General features: G+C 40.6%; 1 protein-coding gene across 1 annotated transcript in view; it reads right to left on the reverse strand.

Annotated features, from left to right (window-relative positions):
• The window catches only part of myo1g (myosin IG), a 53,770-nt gene that overhangs the window by 9,653 nt on the left and 24,421 nt on the right, over positions 1-19,696 (reverse strand). The window contains exons 19-21 of the mRNA XM_047605708.1: positions 17,397-17,501; positions 16,062-16,175; positions 8,437-8,594 (exon numbers count right to left, since the gene is read on the reverse strand). Coding sequence (XP_047461664.1) covers positions 8,437-8,594; positions 16,062-16,175; positions 17,397-17,501 — 377 coding nt within the window. The remainder of the gene's footprint in view (positions 1-8,436; positions 8,595-16,061; positions 16,176-17,396; positions 17,502-19,696) is intronic.

Below are 19,696 nucleotides of genomic sequence, written 5' to 3' on the forward strand. Positions count from 1 at the left end.
GAGATAAGAGCAAATCAGCTTATCGGAGAGTCTGTGAGGGCGTCTCATCAAATTGATTATCAATAAGGAAAAAGATCGGACGGCCATCGGGGGCTTTTCATGCAGCAGGAACGTTCGCTTCACCTCAGGGAGTTTGAACTCATCGTGTTGGTCCAAGCATCTTCAGCTGAGCCTCAGAAAACAACCAAGCACGTGTAAAAAAAAAAACTGTCGACGTGATGAACAGCAGTCGAAAGCTACAGAGAGGCCGTTGTGAAGATGCTGCAGATGAATCCATTTGTCGAGCTCCGAGGGTCGATTTGAAGGCAGCACGTGTGTCGTTTTGAATCCACAAAGAGGCTTTTTGATGCAGTCTCAAGGTCAAGTGGCTGACTCTCAGGGGGGCCGCGAGGCTTTGAGATGCTCCGACGGAAAAACCCCCGAGATTAATCAACAGATTGGGAGCCACGGTCAGTACGGTTTTATAAACCAGCTCATTCATGGTCAACATCTTTGAAGCTCTGATGCGGTATTCACTGCCTCTTGATGTTTCAAACTCATCTTTCCAGTCCTTAAATATTGAGTATCGGACGGGGTCCTGATCTGATTATAAATAAAGTTTCCTCCCCTGTGGACTCTTAAAGCCTTATCTTCCTTCTTTTCTCCTAGATGCGGCTGTTCATTCCAATAAATATTTCTGTCAAAGTTAATGTAGTGTGGCTCGTACCTTGGCTCCAGAAAACCTGAGTTCTTTACTCCAGAAATGTTCTGGTCATCCAACGCCATGACCTCTCTAACCCTCTCTGGAGCATTTTTCTCCTTGACGCTGTCTCCAAGAAACTTTCTTTCTCTACTTTTAAACATAGCATCCACACTTTATCAAACTTTATTTATATAGTATAGATGGCCAAAGTGCTGTACACAGACGATGAGAATACACAAAACGCAGAGAAGAATTAGAAACGAGATTAAAATCATAAAACAATATCATGTCGCTCACATCACCGCATGCACCCAGTGATTTAGCATTTTCTCCATAAGCCTCCAACACTTTTATTACATTCGTGTCCCTAAAGTTTTACCTTCGAGATACTGAGAGCTCATTCCCTTTGAAGATTTATCACATGATCAGAACCACAAAGCTTTAAATTCCAGCTAAAAGAACTAAAACACTTTCAACACTTTCTCTGTGTGATGTGGAAGGAAATGCATCTAAAAAGTCTGACCCAGAGTTAATTTATTCACGTATTTGGCTTTAATGAGGAGCTGTGTTCACACGTGAAGGACGAGCCCTTTTAATCCTACGTCCTAATCCTAATAGAGACACTAGAAATGGCATTATATATAATTTTTCATTATGCTTTATTATCATAGTGGATATGCACGCAACATCACAGCCAGTGAAGTCTCCGTGGTTACGGCCACTAATTGGCAAAGAGTGACAGTTGAACATGAAGATTAGCAGCATTAGTTTGAATCAGAGGTTTAGTAGCGTTTAAATTGTAAAATTAATGAAAAAAAAAAAAAGCAATCAGAAAAGCAATCAGAGGATATATTTTTACGGATATCTGCCAGAGAAAAGAGAAGTAAATGTATCGCTGCATTATGAAGAAACAACTGGAATCCAGGCACAGAAACCTGGTGTTGTGGTTCACGTTTAGTGTCAGGTAATATTAATTTATGCTGTATTTTTTTTGACGAAGTCATACTTTTAGTTGCTAATAAGTTTATGGATGTAGTTGTTTTGGCGTAGTTACGGCCGACAGTAACTATTTTAGTTGCAACAATAAATAACAATGAAACAATAAACGGTTTATTTGTGACGACTCCTCGTCATCCTTTTAACGTCTGGTCAGACGCTACAGTATTGTATGGCTAACGGTACGTCTCAGTAAAGCTCTTAGCGTTAGCATCTTTTATTTAGCTACATTTAGCCTAACTGAAACGGCAGTGACATCAATGCATACCCTCTAATATGAAGCATGCCATCCCTTATCTGTGACACACTTTTGATCAAATAGAAGGTTAAATAAAATATAGAAGGTTTAGGCATAAAAAAAATGTGAATCTTATACCTTAATAGAGTCATAACCCAAGTGACACAGAAAAACACATACTGACTTAGTGCCAGCTGTTTGTGTTTACAGTCCAAATGTCCTATATGATTAAATTGATGGCAACACGTCTGACTCTGGGAAATTACTGAAGCACATGATCTGTGCACTCTATGGGAACCGAAGAGGAAATGGGTCAACGTTAGTGTACCTGGGAGACAAGCTGTTGCCGTGGTTACTCCCCCACAAAAAACTAGAACTAGACATTCAAAATTACTAAAATAATAATAAATAAAGAAAGAAACTAGAGGGTAAAGTGTACGAGTTGACAGCACAAGCTGCTGCTCCTGTTGCTCCATCCGATAGGACCGACTGTGAGATGAATGCATCGAGGACAGCCACTGAGGGAGAGGAGTTATAAAAAAAATAAAAAAGGAAAGAAAAGGGGAGAAACAGATGAGGCTATTTCAGACTCAGGATGACGCCTTTGACGACCTAAAAAGCGAAATTAGAAACGAGAGGTCTGGTTTCTCCGAAGTGTCGGCGGCCAACGAGGTCAAAGAAGAAAGTCAACAAGTCGGTAACAGGTCAGCGTCCGTCCTTTGATTATGAGAGCGGCATCACAAGCGGCTGGGTTAATGAAATTGCATACTTCTCTCTTCGTTTTCCTGGGAAAAGGCGAGGGGGAGGGAGAGGGGGAGTGGGAGGGGGGAGTGACCCAGAAGATGCTATTAATGAAACACCATTCCAGGTCTTTCCATATTCATAAACGAAATTGCTGATGTAGATGATGTAGAGTGGGGAGAAAGCACTGGAGGAGGAGAAGAAGAAGAAAAAGAAGAAGAAGAAGAAGAAGAAGAAGGGAAAGAGATGGAGCAGAGGAAAACAAATAAGAGCCAGAGGAGAGGAAGCAAAATGGGAAAAGATAAAAACATCGAGGTGACTACAGACAGACACCATCCGAATGTCTGAGAGGGAAAAATATCGATATGGCAATATATCACGATACTTTTTCTTCTGATACGATATCAATTTTGAAAGAAAACGTCATGTTTTGGACCATGAATGACTTCCACCCTTCCTTCACCGCCACTTTTTCTCTACAAGTGCAACTTGTTGGACGAATTGGAAATGGATCATTTGTATTAATATTATTATTTTTGACTCAGTTTGTCCAATGAATTATCATCTGATGTACATATATACAATGTATTTTGTATTTTAAAAAATGTATTTTAAAATTTCACAGTGAACTACTGCAATATATCAGAATATCATAATATCGCAATAATGTATTGTATCGTGACTCAAGTAGTCCTTGCTAATCCCCCCCCCCCCCCCCCCCCCCCCAGATATGAACACACCACAATGACATCAAAGTTTTGTGAAAATGTGGATGAAACTGACGTAAATATGGTAAGTTTGGGCATAAAAACTGTGAAATTTGGTGCAATATTAAAAGTTTTCTGAGTAAACTTCAATTAAATGTGTGTCTGGTGTATAAACTAATAACTAGAGTCTCTGGTGTTGATCAGTACCATAACAAAAACTCCCAAATTGGCCATTAATTAAAGAATCCTCCTCAATCCTTTAAGTAAGGGGCAGATCATACCCTAAATCCTGCCTTTAGTCTGCTCGTATGCCTCCCCCCCCCCCAGCTGTCCCAGCAGATGGTCCACCCCCCTCCCTAAACACACACTATTTCCTTCTCAGTAAACACACTCACATACCAACACACACACACACAGTTCAGTGATGCTGACAGCTCCGACCCAGGTGACAGGAAGAGAAAGCAGCAGCGAGGCAGGGATGAGAGGATCGGGTGATGTACAGGAAAGAGTGACGGATGGGGGAGAGAGGAGGAGGAGGAGGAGGAGGAACGCCGAGGGAACGAGAGACGGGATGCGACATGACAGTAAAACCAGCCGCCTCATCTTCGTCTTCTTCGTCTTCTTCTTTGCCGCCCTCCCCGACGACGACGACGACTCAGAGCGGCTTTGAAGTCGGGTTTTTTACCTTGTGCCGCTAACGCTGCCTTTCTCTGACCCAGTTTTTCTTACGACTCACTGCAACTGTAAACAGACTGACTCTCTCCCGTCTGAGGAGAAGAGACGCAAAGAGCAGCAGGAGCAGGAGCAGGAGCAGGAGGAGTCACAATCGCTGCATTGACCTGTTTCCTCCCCTGACCGTGCTGCCCGACCTCGCAAGAAAAATAAAAAATGACGTGCGCGTGACTCTCGGAGTCTGGCATCTTGTTTCCTGACAGAAGGAAGCACAAGAGGAGCGTGTTGTCATCCTCCTCCTCCTCCTCCTCCTCCTATTCGCACATGCTCGCACACTTGCACGGCCTCACCCCTGACTTCGCCTCACGAGTCTCCTTTTGATGAGCAGCCTAGCTGAGGTCGTGACCCCCCCCCAACCCCCTCCCCATTCATCGCAGATGGTGGCACAATAACAGGCGGAGAGCTGAAACCGACTCTCCTCCGAGACGCCTGCCGCACCCAGACCAGAGCCAGGCCAGAGCCACACAGCTGCTGCTGCAGGGACCCCCCCACCCTCCTCCTCCCAAAAAAACAAAAATAAAATAACCCCCAAAACCTAGACCAAAAGTCTGACTCATAAAACCCACCGAAGCCTCACACAGACAGACCATAAAAGCAGGGACGTCTGCTCACAGCAAACACACAATAAGACGCTGTACATAATCTGATGGAAGTCAGCTGACAGCTCCCGTCCATATTTCATCTGGTCTACGTTTTTTAAGAAATCCAATACAGTGACTGTTGGCTATGAATGGAGCTTTTTGTTCACTTTTTAAAGCATTTACAACTCCAGAAAAATACAATTAAAAGCCTCCAAAATGTCTAAATGAACGAGTTTATCTATAAAAATTAAGAATATCGACATTTAATTCTAGTTTTTCAACAAGTAAAGACACTAAATATGATTGTGCTTTACATTCCTGTGCAGCTTTTGTAACTATAACTCTTTATTTATTATTTTGCCACTAAATCCATCTTTCATTTGAACAAATATATGAAAAGAAATATACTATAGTGGTTCGTATTACGGCTTATTTTGTGACAAATTGCATAAATATCAATAAATTATGCATAAAAACTGATAATTTTTAGACTTCCTGTCTGCTTTTTTTTAATATATACTGAACTATTATCATGTACGCTTGCCCTATTTTTTTTTTATTTATTTTTTTTTTTACACAGATGTTGAGTTATTCATACATGTGCTGACGGCAACGCGCCTCTTTGACTGAGACCAGCTGTAATTAGCAGAAAGAATTCAGGCTAAATGTGGAAAAATCAGTGAAGCACATGACCTGTTTGTTGCTCTACGGGAACTAAAGAGGAAACAGGGTCGGGGTTAGTTTACACCGTTTATTCCCATCTAGATCAAATACTGTTACCATAGTTACCATCCCATATGATCAAAACGACACCACACGATCTATTTATCAGTTTTTTAAGTATTAAATGTCAGACAATATGGAAAAAAGTCCCGAACCATCAATCAGGCATAACATTATGACCACCTTCCTAATATTGTGTAGGTCTCCTATTGTGCCTCCAAAACAGTTGTGACTCATCTGAGAATTGAACATGGGCCTGTTTTAGTTGATAGTGGGGGCCTTTGGGTCCCATAGGTTGAGGGGAGGGGCCTCTGTGGATCATCCCACGGATGCTTGATCAGTTTAGGATCTAGAGAATTTAGAGGCCAGGTCAACATCTTGTGCTGTTCTTCATGTTTTGTTTTTTTTGAGTTGTTCCTAAAGTGTTTTTGTGTGTGTGTGTCTGTGTCAGGCTGCATCCTGCTGGGTGTCATTGCTATGGTGTGGGTGCTACATGTCTAAGTAACATCCACATGAATGAATACCAGGTCTGAAAGTTTCCCAGCAGAACACTGAACTGTAAGAAGATGGTCAATGTTATTTATGTCCCCTGTCCAGTCATAATGTTCTGGCTGATTGGTATATATAGACCACTTGTAAAGAGGAGAGTGACCACTCTGATTGGATGATCAGCTTAGAGAGAACCAGAGTTAGAACAACGAAGGTCAAAGGGCACGCAGGAAGTCCTTCTAATTCTGCATCTTCATCTCCTCTAAACTTTCAAATACAGCAACATTTCTGAAAATCTATCTTAAATAAAGTCTAATCTGAACCGTGGCTGATTAAGTATTTACTCTCAATGAAGTGAGACACTCTCCACTATCTGTTTGTGTTTTTTTTTGGCAGAATTTGAAGGATTATTACTCCACACCAGTCACCAGAGACCGGGTGGCGGGTGGTTCTTACGACAACCCACCCACGCACTCTTCTACACACTCACTCGCACCCGCCGACGTTATCAAAACAGTCTGCCGTGCGTGAAAACACGCGGGTTGCGCCATTCAAGCCCGAGTCTGGCGGAGAGCGGCGTGGGCGGATGTGAATCAGGTTCACGAAGAGCGTCGGCAAATCAGCATCCGAGCGATAAACGCGATAAATGTCAGCGAGACTGATTCATTTTCGCGGGGAGTTATTCAGAGCGGGGCACAGACGGCGGGCGGCAACTACGACAGTGATAAATGCCAAGAATATCATTTACGTAATTGTTAATAGACTTCGTTTTTTTAGCCGAGCTCTGGGGGCCGCGGTGATCAACAGTGAGTCCAACGCTGTGTTGTTTATTCATGTGACACTGACACTTGAAAGGCGGCAGCTTCTCGCTGGAGCAGCTGATCTCACTAATTAGTTTCTCACTCCGCTGAAAGGAGCGAAATCAAATAGATATCGAGATACTGAATAATTAATAGCAGCTGACGGAGCAAACTTGATTTTGGGGATATACAACCCCTTTGACAGCAAACTATGGGCTGGTGACCCCTCCAGCGAGTGAATGTCTGTCAATCCATAAAGTGCCTCAAGAGACCACAAATCTTTCCAAAAGATCTTCCTCATTGCAATTATTTATCTTCTTTAACCCTGGGCTACGTTTGTAAATTAGCACCTGAGAAAGGTTGACAAAAATTCAATTATTCCACATGTTTACCAAATGATAAATGAGAGATTGGGGAGTTTGATGCAACAGATTCTGCAGTGCATGCTGGGACACAGAGCTCCAGTTAAGGAGTTAAAGAGGAGTTTAATGCTCTATGCATTGTCGTAAAAGTGCGTGCACATTTATTTTAAAGTTTAGTTGAGTTTTTATTAAGATTAGTTCAAAACAAAGTGGTTTGGGGTGGAACTTCAGGGATAAATAACAGCTAGAGACAAACTTTTATTTTTTAAATAGTTTTTGGAGGACTTTTACGCTCTTATTTTGAAAGAAACCAGTGGAGAGAGACAGGAAGTGATGAGGACGACTTTTTCTATTCTACTCTTTTTCTATTAAAGAAAACAGAAAAAGAGCTGAATGAGAAAAAAACATTATTTGATTCATATAAATATATACTGAGACACGCCGTCCTCATATGGGGACCTAAGTTTTAGGTTTGTGGCAGTTTACTCTGCGTCATCTAGACCTGTTGTCCTCCTAAGGAGACACTTTTATCTGCCATATACTTGAAGTTAGGGTAAGTTTTCTAGTTTGATATGACATAAACATTTAACACATTCACAAGTACACGTATGAGGACGTTGGGATTTCATCGTTTCCAATTCTGCTTTTGCATTAACCTCCTGAGACCTGAGCTTGTATTTGGTTGCATTTTTAATTTCTCCACGGTATTTGGGATTAGTAAGATTCATAAAAACATCATCAAAAGCATCATCTTTGAACAGGAGGCAGAAGTTTTTGAAAAAAACAATGTCCTCATATGTGGACACTGAGATTATTTCATTATTTATATTATTAAGAAGTCACCAATGTGTGACAAAACATGAAACTGTCTATTTTAATATTGGAACATGGCTGAGCAAAGGCAAAACAGTGAAGTCCCAACGTCCTCAAACGAGTACTTGCTAATTAGCGACGTTGTAGCTCGTTGCTATTGATAAAATGTGTTAAATTTGTAAGTTATATCAAACTGAAACGTTAATAAGCGTAAATTAATAATGAAGACAATGGATTTAAATGAAGCAGAATAAGCTGCAATGAAACCTAAAACTTCAGGGTCTCAGGAGGTTAAAATAAACTGTTTTATACATTGGTGACTTAAATTGTAAAATACAGTGAAATAATCCCTGTGTCCACAAAAAAATACTAATAATTAAGATGCCAAACAACTGCTTGGGTCTCAGGAGGTTAAATAAATAATAATTAAATAATAGTTGATTTCCCAAGTTTTTGTGCCCAAAAAAAGCACAGACCCCACAACCAACTGAGTCTCAGATTTTCACCCAGAGGCTGACGAGTGTGACACTTATTTATTTTTGTGCGTTTGTTTGACTTGTTGTGAAACTGACCGTGTGAAGTAGTCCACCAACGATCCCACCATTTCCCCGACTCGGTCCTGGTTGGGGCACAGCTCGCCTTGCTGCAGGCACAGCAGGACGTCGTCCTGAGAGGTCGTGTGTAGCGCCACCATCTGGTCAACCCCCGTGGTCACGCTCAGTCCTGTAAACTGTGAAGAGAGGAGAAAAAAAAAGAAAAGAAGAAGGGAGCTTTTACTTCTAATGGAGTATTTTATAAATGCTGCTTTTGTTTTTACTTATTTCGACCTGAATTCTTCAGTGAGAGCTGTGACGTTCAGTGACACAGATTCTCACACTAGAAATTCATTTGTATGAAAGTGTCCGGGATTATCTCGTCAACGTATAATACCTGTGAATTTAATACATCACGGCACAGTATATTCCCCCCGGGATCAAAAAACCACGCCACGAATCAAGCCAGCAGGATTATTTCTGCTCAGAGTACGTAGGCTGGGGAGAAACTCTGCAGGCGGCGCACGTGTGGAGGCGCAGTGACGGGGAAAGTCATGAGCCGTGACCCAGATGCAATAATGTACCGACGTACGGAAAGAAGCCAGAGGAAAGGTGGTGGGAGTCAGAGGGGGCAAAAGAGAAGAAACAGGAAGAGAAAAAAGAGACGGTGCAGTGTGAGATATACAGACAGAGACGCAGAGGGAACGTTTTAGAAAGGGAATGGGAAGCAGAGGGGACTAAGCCTCTTACCGTCCCCCCAGCACACACAGGTTAATCCGGAGGGGACGACAATGTGCGGTATGTCCCGTCATTGTCAAGGCCAAAGCTCAGGGACAACCTGTCCATTCAGTGGAGGGGACGTAGTAGCACAGCTTATTCAGTGCAGTGCTGAGTGACATTTATACATAAAGCTGCAAATATATAAGACAGATGCAATTAATTTATGTTTATATATATAAAATATCTGATTACAGTTGATAAAAAAACTGACTCAGAAATAAAGTAAATTAAAGCTGCATAATCTGTTTAAATTGTTTAACATGAGAGGATTTAAACCTGTGACTGGTTGATTCTTAAGGTACGGACACAACAAACAGACATTTATGTTCAAAAGCTGCACCAACACCAACAACCAGCCGGTACATAAAGAGCTAAAAAACACCGCTTCATAAAACTTCTCAGCTCCCGATGTACTTTGATAAGAAGCAGAGAAGTTTTAACGTAGACACGAGTTTCATGTGGATGTTTTACTCTTGTTTTATCTCTTTCATCAGCTGGTTTGGTCCCTCACTGTGAAAGATAAGAACAGGCTCAGTGAAACAGTGAGAATATGTGGCAGAACTGCAAGGGTAAATTTTGAAGAGCTCTCTGTTTCTGTTTTATACAGAACTATCCTGTCTCTGACCTCCCAATATAGGCTTCTGCACATCCATGGTAGCGAAGCTTAGGACAAACACACTTAAAAATTCTTTCACGCCAACAACCACTGGCCTCATAAACAGTCTGCTGTGATGGCGAAACATTGGTGCCTGAAGACCATTGTTTGACTATAGGGAAGAATATTGAGAAAAAATGAGAAAATGAGAAAAATAAAATTGGAGGAAGTAAATTTTTTTTTATCATGTACTTTGAGAAAAAAGTCACAATTTTGCAGAACAAAGTCAAAATTCATTGTCATAAAGTAGCAGTACCGTATGTGTATACTACTACCAATAATGCGCGGAAATATATCGGGGCTTAATTAATAATTAATATTAAGAATTTAAAATTGTATTCGGTGAGGGAGGGACGTGAACTCCAGACGCACTGTGGTCCGAGAAGTCGCAACAAGCGCACACAGTTTATACAACCCATCTGTACTCAACGTGAGGTCTTTGGCAGGATGGATAAACTGTGTGCACTTGTTGTTAATATTAATTATTAATTAAGCCCCTACACTCTTTTGCAGAGTATCGGTGATACCATACACATACAGTACTGCCGGTTTAAAGGTCTATTTTATTACAATGTATTTCAACTTTTTTCTCAAAGTGCATGATGAAGAAAAAAAATGTACCTCCTTTAATATTTTTTTCTCATGGCACTAATAGTCTTCCATACGAGTATGTGTTTGAATGTGTCCTGTTTCTGCTTCTGAGCTACAAACTATTGCACAGAGATGAACTCTGCTAAATCACCTTTGTCTAGATTGTATTTGTTCTACATGAAAAATAGATCTAACATTCAGAATTTAAAAAAAAAAAAAAGGCTACCAACAGGGATCCAACTAGTGCCACAGCAGAAAACCAAGGAAAAGCAGCGCTCACTGTTAGCTTAGCTTTTACACTGTGAATGAATGACAGGTTTTGTAAAAAGGACACAGAGTTTGATCTCGAGTCGTTAAACCGTTCGGCCGTTCACGTGCGTGACTTTGTTTTGAAGCTCGTGTCAAAGGTGAGATCACACACGTCTGATCGATTTCAGAAAAACACAGTCGCTTCAGTTTTTTGACCTGTGACCCGTGAGACGTTCGGGCCTCGACGACTCCCAGTCCGGTGGCACAACGCGAGCTGAACTTCCTCCTCAGCTCTGACCCGGATAACGCTCATATTCCTCCGTCTGAGCAGCGGAGCTTAATGGCATCGGCTATCTTTAGCCACTCTGCCGCTGTATAATGATGGGTTTTAACCCTCCGGCATGTTGTAAGCTCTATTTCTCTCTTCCTCTCTGTTTCACTTTCCTAAAACCACCGCTGGTCATGCAGCTGTGATGACTCATTACGCCTCATGTAGGTGTTGTGTTTAACATTGCGCAATGAGCCGAGAACGACCTGACGTCCGATTTCAGCCGCTCGTCTCAGACTTTTCTTAGAATCCATCTCAGTCTCGGAGGTGAAGGACTTAAAGGGGAAGTGGGAGAAAGAGGCTAAAGTTAGCGGGGCACGAATGGCAAGAGATTAGTGGGCAGAAGTGGAACGACTCGCTCCCTTTCACGGAGAGAATATGGACGTAAAAAACCTCATAAGACACTTTATAACACTGGCAGTAAAAAAAGAGGAATCCAGATAAAAAAAAAAGAAAAGATGTCGGAGGAAATGTGGAGCAGATAAAGAGGATCATTCCCACGTCTTCTGGGGATGTCCCTGTATCTGTCTTTTTTTGGCAGAAGATAAAAAAAGAACATTCTGATGATTAAGGGACTTTGAAACTTCAGAGACATATTTAGGATAATGACTGTTACTAGAAAACCGCTGAAGACGGAAAAAAAATATACATAAAGATGGAGAAGTTCCACTTTCACCCTCAGACTGGAAACAAACTAAATCAATAGATTGTGGAAAATTTGGATTTTATATTTTATATTTATATTTTATAAGACAAATCCATTATGGTTTGTTTTATAGTTTGGATTCAATAAAAAGAGTCAATCTTAGTATAAAAGTTCCTTTCTCTGCTCTCATCCTCAACTGAATAACTCCACTCACATAGAAACTAAATAAAAATAATAGAGATGTCATAAAACATATACTACTATAAATATATTATATATATACTTCATGGTGTGAAAATATCTCTTATTTTATCTTTTATTGCCTATTGTTTTTTTTGTTTGTTTTTTTAATTGTGCTTATTTTATTCCATTGCTGTTTTATTTAGTGTATGTATCATAATTTTTTACCTCTGTACAGGCTTTGGTTCAACCAAGGTTTTTTTAAAAGTGCTTTAGAAATAAACTTTGATTTGACTTAAAAAATCATCTGTTATTTTCTCTGTCAAAGACGTTTTCATCTGTACTGCTGTATCCTAATGCTAAAGCTAACTAGCTCTGTCCTTTGTTTACATGAGCAACAGAAGACATATTGTTTCACTACTAACGGCGTCAATGTTCATGTTCTGTTTAATCACTTTCTACAACTGCTACTAGCAGCTAGAAATATCCCCATGAGGAATCAGGAAGAGGAAGTTTTAAAATGTCCATGTAGCCAAAAACTATTTTTCTGTATTTGTTTTTTTTATAGCTGCTATAAACCAAAGCACGGCTGCTTTGTGTGGAAGTACTTGTTGTAGTTTTATAATATGCTCGATTAAGCAGAAAGAAACACCAAAAAGCTATTTATAGCCTTTATACTTCAAATTAAAGGGCGTCCTAACCTTGGCTTTTTAATATTTTCTAAGCTCTTTTTATTCAATGCTTGGCTCAGTTTTATTTTATGCCGCTAGAATAATGAGGTTTTAGGGATTCCCCTGGAAGTAATGTTCATCCAGAGTTCATAAATTCACTGCAAAGGGTGTTGTAGACGGGGACACAGGATGGGAATCCTGTCATGTAAAGCAAACGGTTCTGGAACCGACTAGAACCGGATGAAAGTCTGAACAAAATGATCTTTAAATGGGGCCAAGTTCATCATTTCCCCTGATCAAGAGACGTCTCTGCAGTATTTTCTTCTTCTGATTTAAGTTTATTTTAGAGAACCATATCTAATACTAAACTTAGAGAGAGGTCAGAGGTCTCTCTGTGCACAATTAAGACCTGGTACGTTGCCCCTGGCGACTGAAGTGGGCAGGTTTAAGGGCAGCGTAATTTTTATGTTGTTGACGATGAACTTCACCTTTTGTTTCATCGCAACGAACTGAGGACGTCCTTGTTTGTTTGCTTGTCTTGGATGTATGAGTATGAATATGTTAAACTGGCTCTTAAAGGAGCAGACTTATGATTTAGTCAGATTTATTTATAAAAAGCATTGACATTAACACAGAAAACACTGTTTCCAATTTTCTATTATGGTTTTGTATAATCTGTCTGTAAGTTTTGTTGTTGTTTGAGTTAATAAAGTCAGAAGATTTGGTCTTTTTCCTGTTTGCCATCTTTGAATTGTTTAATAGTGTCTAATAAGTCTGTGTAGTTTGGGTACAATCATGTGCGTGACACGTAAATAAACAAATCAATCATATAGAGATATTTAGGTTTTATTTGTGACAATGACGTAGGATCAACTTCTTAATGTACTGTTGAACTAGTGGTTTTTAGGTCAAGGTTATAAACCTACACTGTAGTAATGTTTATTAGTGTTAATAAAGTTGTAGTTGTTAGTTGTGGTTTGTTTTTGTTTGCGCTGGGGTTAGAGCTCGGATCAGATTGGGGGATTGGATCCTCCCTGTCCCAAAAATCCTGTTTCCTCTGGCAGCATAAGAGAATCACGATGTTATTTCCAGAGACCTTGAAATATCACATCGCATCACATTAAATAAACCTATATCCACTCCATCTCTCTGGGGTCGGCCCTGTGAGAATCCTGATCCAGTTTCTCAGATCAGGTCAGAAAATGAGCCGCGCTCGCTCCGCGTGGCCTAAAACCTGAAGCCGGCTCCGTCCACCGCGGCCTCACACACCGACCTCGTGTACACAAAGAGACGCACACACTGACCGACAAATCTTAGAGGTCACAAGCCCGGTGAGTGAAAAGGAGACGGCGTCCTCTCACCGCTCTCGTACTCTTCTTATTGATGGATGACGTTGACCCCGGTCAGATACGATGGAGGACGAGTGGGTGTGTGCAGCAAAAGTACAAAGGGTCTGACCCACATTCAGAGAAGCTGTGGTGGAAGTGGGTTTGCTGCTTGGTGCTGTACAGTGTGTCTTTTTTTGTTGTTGTTAATTATGAGAACGCTCCACTTTTATCTGATTCAGGTCAGTATTTGACAGTTTATTCCTGGTAAAGACGTGAGCCAGCTCAAGTTTTAACATCGGGAGATTCCTCTTTCGTCATGATTATGTTTAAGGGGTTTGGTGCAAACTTTAGGAACCAAATAAAACTACACTTCTCTGTCTGAATCTGCCTCTTGTACGTCCTCCAACTCTGGGAAAGTGCTCTTTTAACAGACATTTTGCTAACTTTATTTATTTATTTTTAATAACCAAAGAGGACTTAATGCTGCTAGTGGTAGGTGATAGCTGAGTTTACACTACAGTGACAAAGCAACAGGCTACAATTCAATTTCAGTCACATTATCACAATGTGAAGGTTTAAACTTAAATCCAGCGCTTATGGCGACATGTCAAAGTTGAACCGGCTTCACATATTTGTTGTGGCTCTACTTTTGTGTATGGAGGACCAACTCTGCCACAATTAAAAATAAATAAATATGCTATAAATAATTAAATAAATAAATAAATTTCTAAATATATGCTATAAATGTTATTAATTGATGACATATATCTGTAGGAATTTATTTACTTATTCATTTATTTATTTATTTATTTTTAATTGTGGCAGTGTTGGTCCTCTATAGAAGTTAACATTTAAACCTCATGTATGAGATGAAGTAGCTGGACACGCTGTAGTTTTTTGTGTCATGGTTCTGTCTTCTCTCCTTTTTCCTTGTGTCTCTGGTGTCCTCCCTCCCTCCCTCTTGTCCCCTGTTTGTTGCATCTTCCTGTTTAGCAGGATCCCAGCTGTCTACAGTTTGTCTCCGTATGCACACCTGACTTTTTGTAACCTGTCTCTTTACGTGTTTCGGGATCATTACCTGTCATCTCTGCAGCCGAGCTTCGACACGGCGCCGCTCCATTAACGCGGCTTTCACCTTCAGCCTCGTCTTAATCCACCCGTGAGAAAATAAATATCACTTTTCACCGCAAACCTCTGAATCTGCTTTGTGCTCCCGGGTCTGTTTTGCCTCGTGACATTTTGTTGGTTATAGAGTGAACAGCAGCTTCCCTGTGCGCTGCCGTTCACCATATTTCACCTCAGGCCAACAACATGAAAACACGCAAACAAACCACAGAGCACAAGAAAATAACTGTTGCTTTTTATGGGGTCGACACTGACACTGACAAAAACGTAAATCGCACGCGTCCGCACATATATTTAGACTCCGGAAAGCAGCTTTCAGACGCTGTTGATTGATTTGTCGAGCATTTAGTTTCAATGTTCACGGTCAGATTTATTCTCAACGGAAACTCATGTAAAGACGAGCTTTACTAAAATAAACCGATAAAATGAGTTTAAAGTCTACTGACCTCTCAACAATATCTGTGTTTAAGTGCATTACATCGCCTTGTTGCACACACACACACGCACAGTAGCTGTTAACTCATCTTTTAATTATCACCTACACACCAATCAGCCATAACATTATGACTACTGACGGGAGAAGTAAATAAAATCGACCGTCTTGAGACAATTCAGTGTTCTGCTGGGGAACGTTTGGACCTGACATACATTCGTGTGGATGTCACTTAGACATGTAGCACCCACCTAGACCAGACCAGAGGAGACCCCCCACCCCATTATTACGACACTCCTTGATGGCAGCAGCCACCCCCAGCAGGATGCAGCCTGACACAAAAACGCTTTAGGAAAAACTCAAGGAACATGAAGAACAGGACAAGATATTGACCTGGCCTCCAAATTAACTAGATCCCAAACTGATCAAGTATCTGTGGGATGATTCACAGATCCTAAACCCAAAGGCCCCCAATATTAACTACCCTTGACATTCTCTGATGAGGGATGAACTGTTTTGGAGGCACGAGGGAAACCTACACAATATTAGGAAGGTGGTCATAATCTTATGGCTGATCAGTGAAGGTAACCGTAGATAAGGCAGGATGGAGAATAGATGCAATCACTAGAGAGCCCCTACACGTCAAACAAACCTCTGTGACATTATATTTGTACTTACAGAGTCCAGAGGAAGCCTCTTCAGAACCTTGTACTGCTTCTTCGGCTCTAATTTGTAGACGTACTTGTCTGTGATGAGCAGGCCTCGGTCTGTGCTTTTGTTGAATCTGTTCACCTGAGTGGAGACGAGGAGGAGAAACAAAGGACGAGGCCCCGTTATACGAGCCCAAAAAAAAACATAAAAAACGAGAAGAAAAAGACGACGGCGAGATGTTTTCATGAACTACATCAAAGTCTACGTATCTGCCAATGTAATAAAACTGCAGCTGTAGTTCGGAGGAAGCCCTCTCTCTGTATAATCCCTGATAAGGAGAATATTATTTTCCACAGGGAGATGATAAGAAGAGAGGTTCAGCGTGAGGTGAAGTAATAATCGGGGCTTCAGCGGACTCCATACAGTCAGTGTTCACCTCCCGGGGGCGTCACTGGGTTTTAAGGACAGTGGAGGCTAAGGAGCTAAAGACTGAGAATTTATTTATTGTTATTATTTCAGTCTGTTTTTAGACACATTGCAACACCAAAAAGTTCCAACAGTGACTATTAATAACTGATCAACACAGAGGCATGACTTTCACTCACAACATAATAATTGTGGCACAGATTACATATGTGACTAAAATGGTTTTGAATTTCAAGCCCCAATAAAATATTATTTAATTATTTGAATTAAATTAATATTAATGAGTTGAACTGATTGGATAAGGAGGCACTGAAGGGGCTCAACCTACCTGACACTATGAAGTGAAGTTTAACGATCATATTTAAGTGATCACATATAATTATTTACTTAAACTCAAATTCTGGTCGTGTTATATTTAATTTGTCAGCACATTTTTGCAAATAAATAAATTATTTCAAGGGGCTTAAGGATATTTTAGGCCAGTGTCACCTCCTCTTAAATGTTAAGGTAACTTTGGGAGTGAAATCATAGCACAATCATGTCTTTGAGACCTGTTTTGTCCTTTTTACAGATTCTTTTTCACTGCCTATCTTGCTCTAATTACCTCACTGTCCATGTCCTAGCAATTATATGCCAATTTTTAGCTTGTACATTTTGTTCTTAAAATTTGATATTGTCTTTTAATGTTTTTTTTTTAGTATATGTTTCTTACCTACTACTGTGACAAGGTAATTTCCCAAACACGAAATAAATAAACATCGTCTTATGTCTCACATATTCAATTTTGGAACATGAAATCATGAAAAACGAGGAGACGTTTGAGGGGGTTCGGGAAACTACAAGTTAGAAAAACATCCCCGGAGCTAAAAGGGAAGCAACGAAAGACTGAAACTCCTCGTGGCTGCAAAACACAGACGTTTCCACCTGACTCTGTACCTTTCTGCAGAAGCCCGAGAAGAGGACCTGACTGTACTCGTCCTTGTTCTTGAGCTCCTTGGCGATGCGGACGAAGCCGGAGCTGGTCTGAGGACAGTCTCGCATCTGCAGAAATGAAAAGAACGATGCGTTGTTATTACACAGGGGGCTGGATGTTGCTGCAGTTAGTCGTAAAAAAACCTCCGGGTGACCTCTCCCGGCTTCTTCTTCTTTTTTTTTTTTAATCGCTTTAATTCCATAAGAGGTGGATCAAAGCTCGGGGCCTCGGGCCTCTGTTACCAGACACGGTGTTTGACAGGGAGGCAGCGCGTAGGCTATAATACTGCAGCTAAACGGCTAAGAAGGAAAATCTAAAACCTCGCTGTAGCCTGACTCCTATACAGTGGAGACGTCATTACTTTCAGTAATAGATCTATTAATGTGTGTGTGTGTGGCTTAAAAAATGCAAAATCATCCCCAACTTCAGTCTGCGGCTACTTTTTTTAAGTTTTGCCCAAGTTTCCTCACGTCTGTGTTCAAAGCATTTGGAGAAAAATTCATCGCTGATCTAATATGACAATGTCCCCGAGGGGCTGCTGCAGGGAGGCGCTGACTGTCCCTCACAGAGCTTTAAATCCCTGCACCAGCTCCGGGACGGACCGGAGGAGGACGAGAGTGCGAGAGGCAGGCATTTAGAGCACATTTACGTCACATCAAGCTTATTATGTTTAATGAAAGGCGTCTGACTTGTAAACTGATCACTCAAACTTCAAGTCAAAATATTTACTGCGTGTCAGCCCCGGTTCTTCTCTCTCGCTGTATTTAATTTAAAAGGACATAGTGTTATATTGAGGATTCACTGGAAATCGCTGCTCCAGTTCTTTGATGATATAGGACGACGGCTTAATGCCTTTAAATCTCTGCGGCAACGGTGTCTATAAAATGCTTTGAGAAATCGAATTAGGTCAACGTAATTAGACTTTTATATAAATACCAAAAAAAATGTTCTTTAATGTGAACGTGAATGCCAATTTATACAGAATTAAAAGAAGTGATTTAAAAAACATATAATATAAAATAAAATTAGGAAGTGACACCCAGGAGGCTGAATACTTGTTATGGTAAAAAATAAATTGGGGAGACTCCTCCTAGAAGATGGTTATAGGAGCAGATTAAAGACGTGGTTTCTAATGTTCACTTTTATTTTAGGAAACTATAAACACCGACCGGGGCCTAAATTAAATTTTCAAGGAATCAATGTCTCATTTATTCTTGAGACTTGGCAGCTGGACCCCAGTGTTAACGTGTCGAAGCTGAGGACTTTCATTTCAGGATCCACTCGGCTGCACAACTGATATTCACAGTAAATAAAAACCCACAACTAATTTATTGGATACAATAGTGAAAATAAAAGCTTTCTAATATAACAGTCCTGCATGAGGGTTATAGCATTCATTCTTTTTTATTTGTTTAAAACAAAAGAGCGAGCTGCTGATTCAACTGTGCTTCCATTTTAAATGCTGTGGTTTGTAGAACTATTGAACATTGTGTTGTACTGACACATGTTCTTATTATTGTGGCGATACACAATTGAGCTAAACAACACAAACACTTTAGTATTTGATTCAGTTCAGTTTAACATCACCACAAACTATACTTAATTACCACTGGATTACCAATTACCACCGTTCTTACTCCGTTTTAATATAAACCGAACACACACAGATCAGGCATAACATTATGACCACCTTCCTAATATTGTGTAGGTCTCATCAGAGAATGAAGGGTGTCTTGTGGTGTCTGGCAACACAGTGTTGTTAGGGGGGGGGTCTTTGGGTCCTACAGGTTGAGGGGAGGACCCAACCTGATACTTAATGAATTTAACTTGGGATCTAGTGAATTTGGAGGCCAGGTCAACACCTTGTGCTGTCCTTCATGTTTTTTGAGTTGTCCCTAAAGTTGTTTTTGTGTGTGTATCTGTGTCAGGCCGCATCCTAATCTGATCTAGGTGGGTGCTACATGTCTAAGTAACTTCCACATGAATGAATGCCAGGCCCAAAGGTTTCCCAGCAGAACAGTAAATTATCACAAGATGCTCAATGTTATTCACTTGTCCTGACAGTGGTCATAATGTTATGGCTAATTGGTGTATATGAAGTGTATTATTTTTTGCTAGTGTACCTAATCTTTTGGCAGGTGAGTGTATATGATAAATAATATAAAAGTTCATCACATGGATGGGCAAACGCCACAATAAAAATTTAAAAATAAAAAGGAATCTCATTTTTCCTCCGCTTCCAAGCTCAGTTTGACTTTTGTAA

This window comes from Mugil cephalus, chromosome 14, assembly GCF_022458985.1.
Source record: "Mugil cephalus isolate CIBA_MC_2020 chromosome 14, CIBA_Mcephalus_1.1, whole genome shotgun sequence".
In the NCBI taxonomy this organism is placed as follows: Eukaryota; Metazoa; Chordata; class Actinopteri; order Mugiliformes; family Mugilidae; genus Mugil; species Mugil cephalus.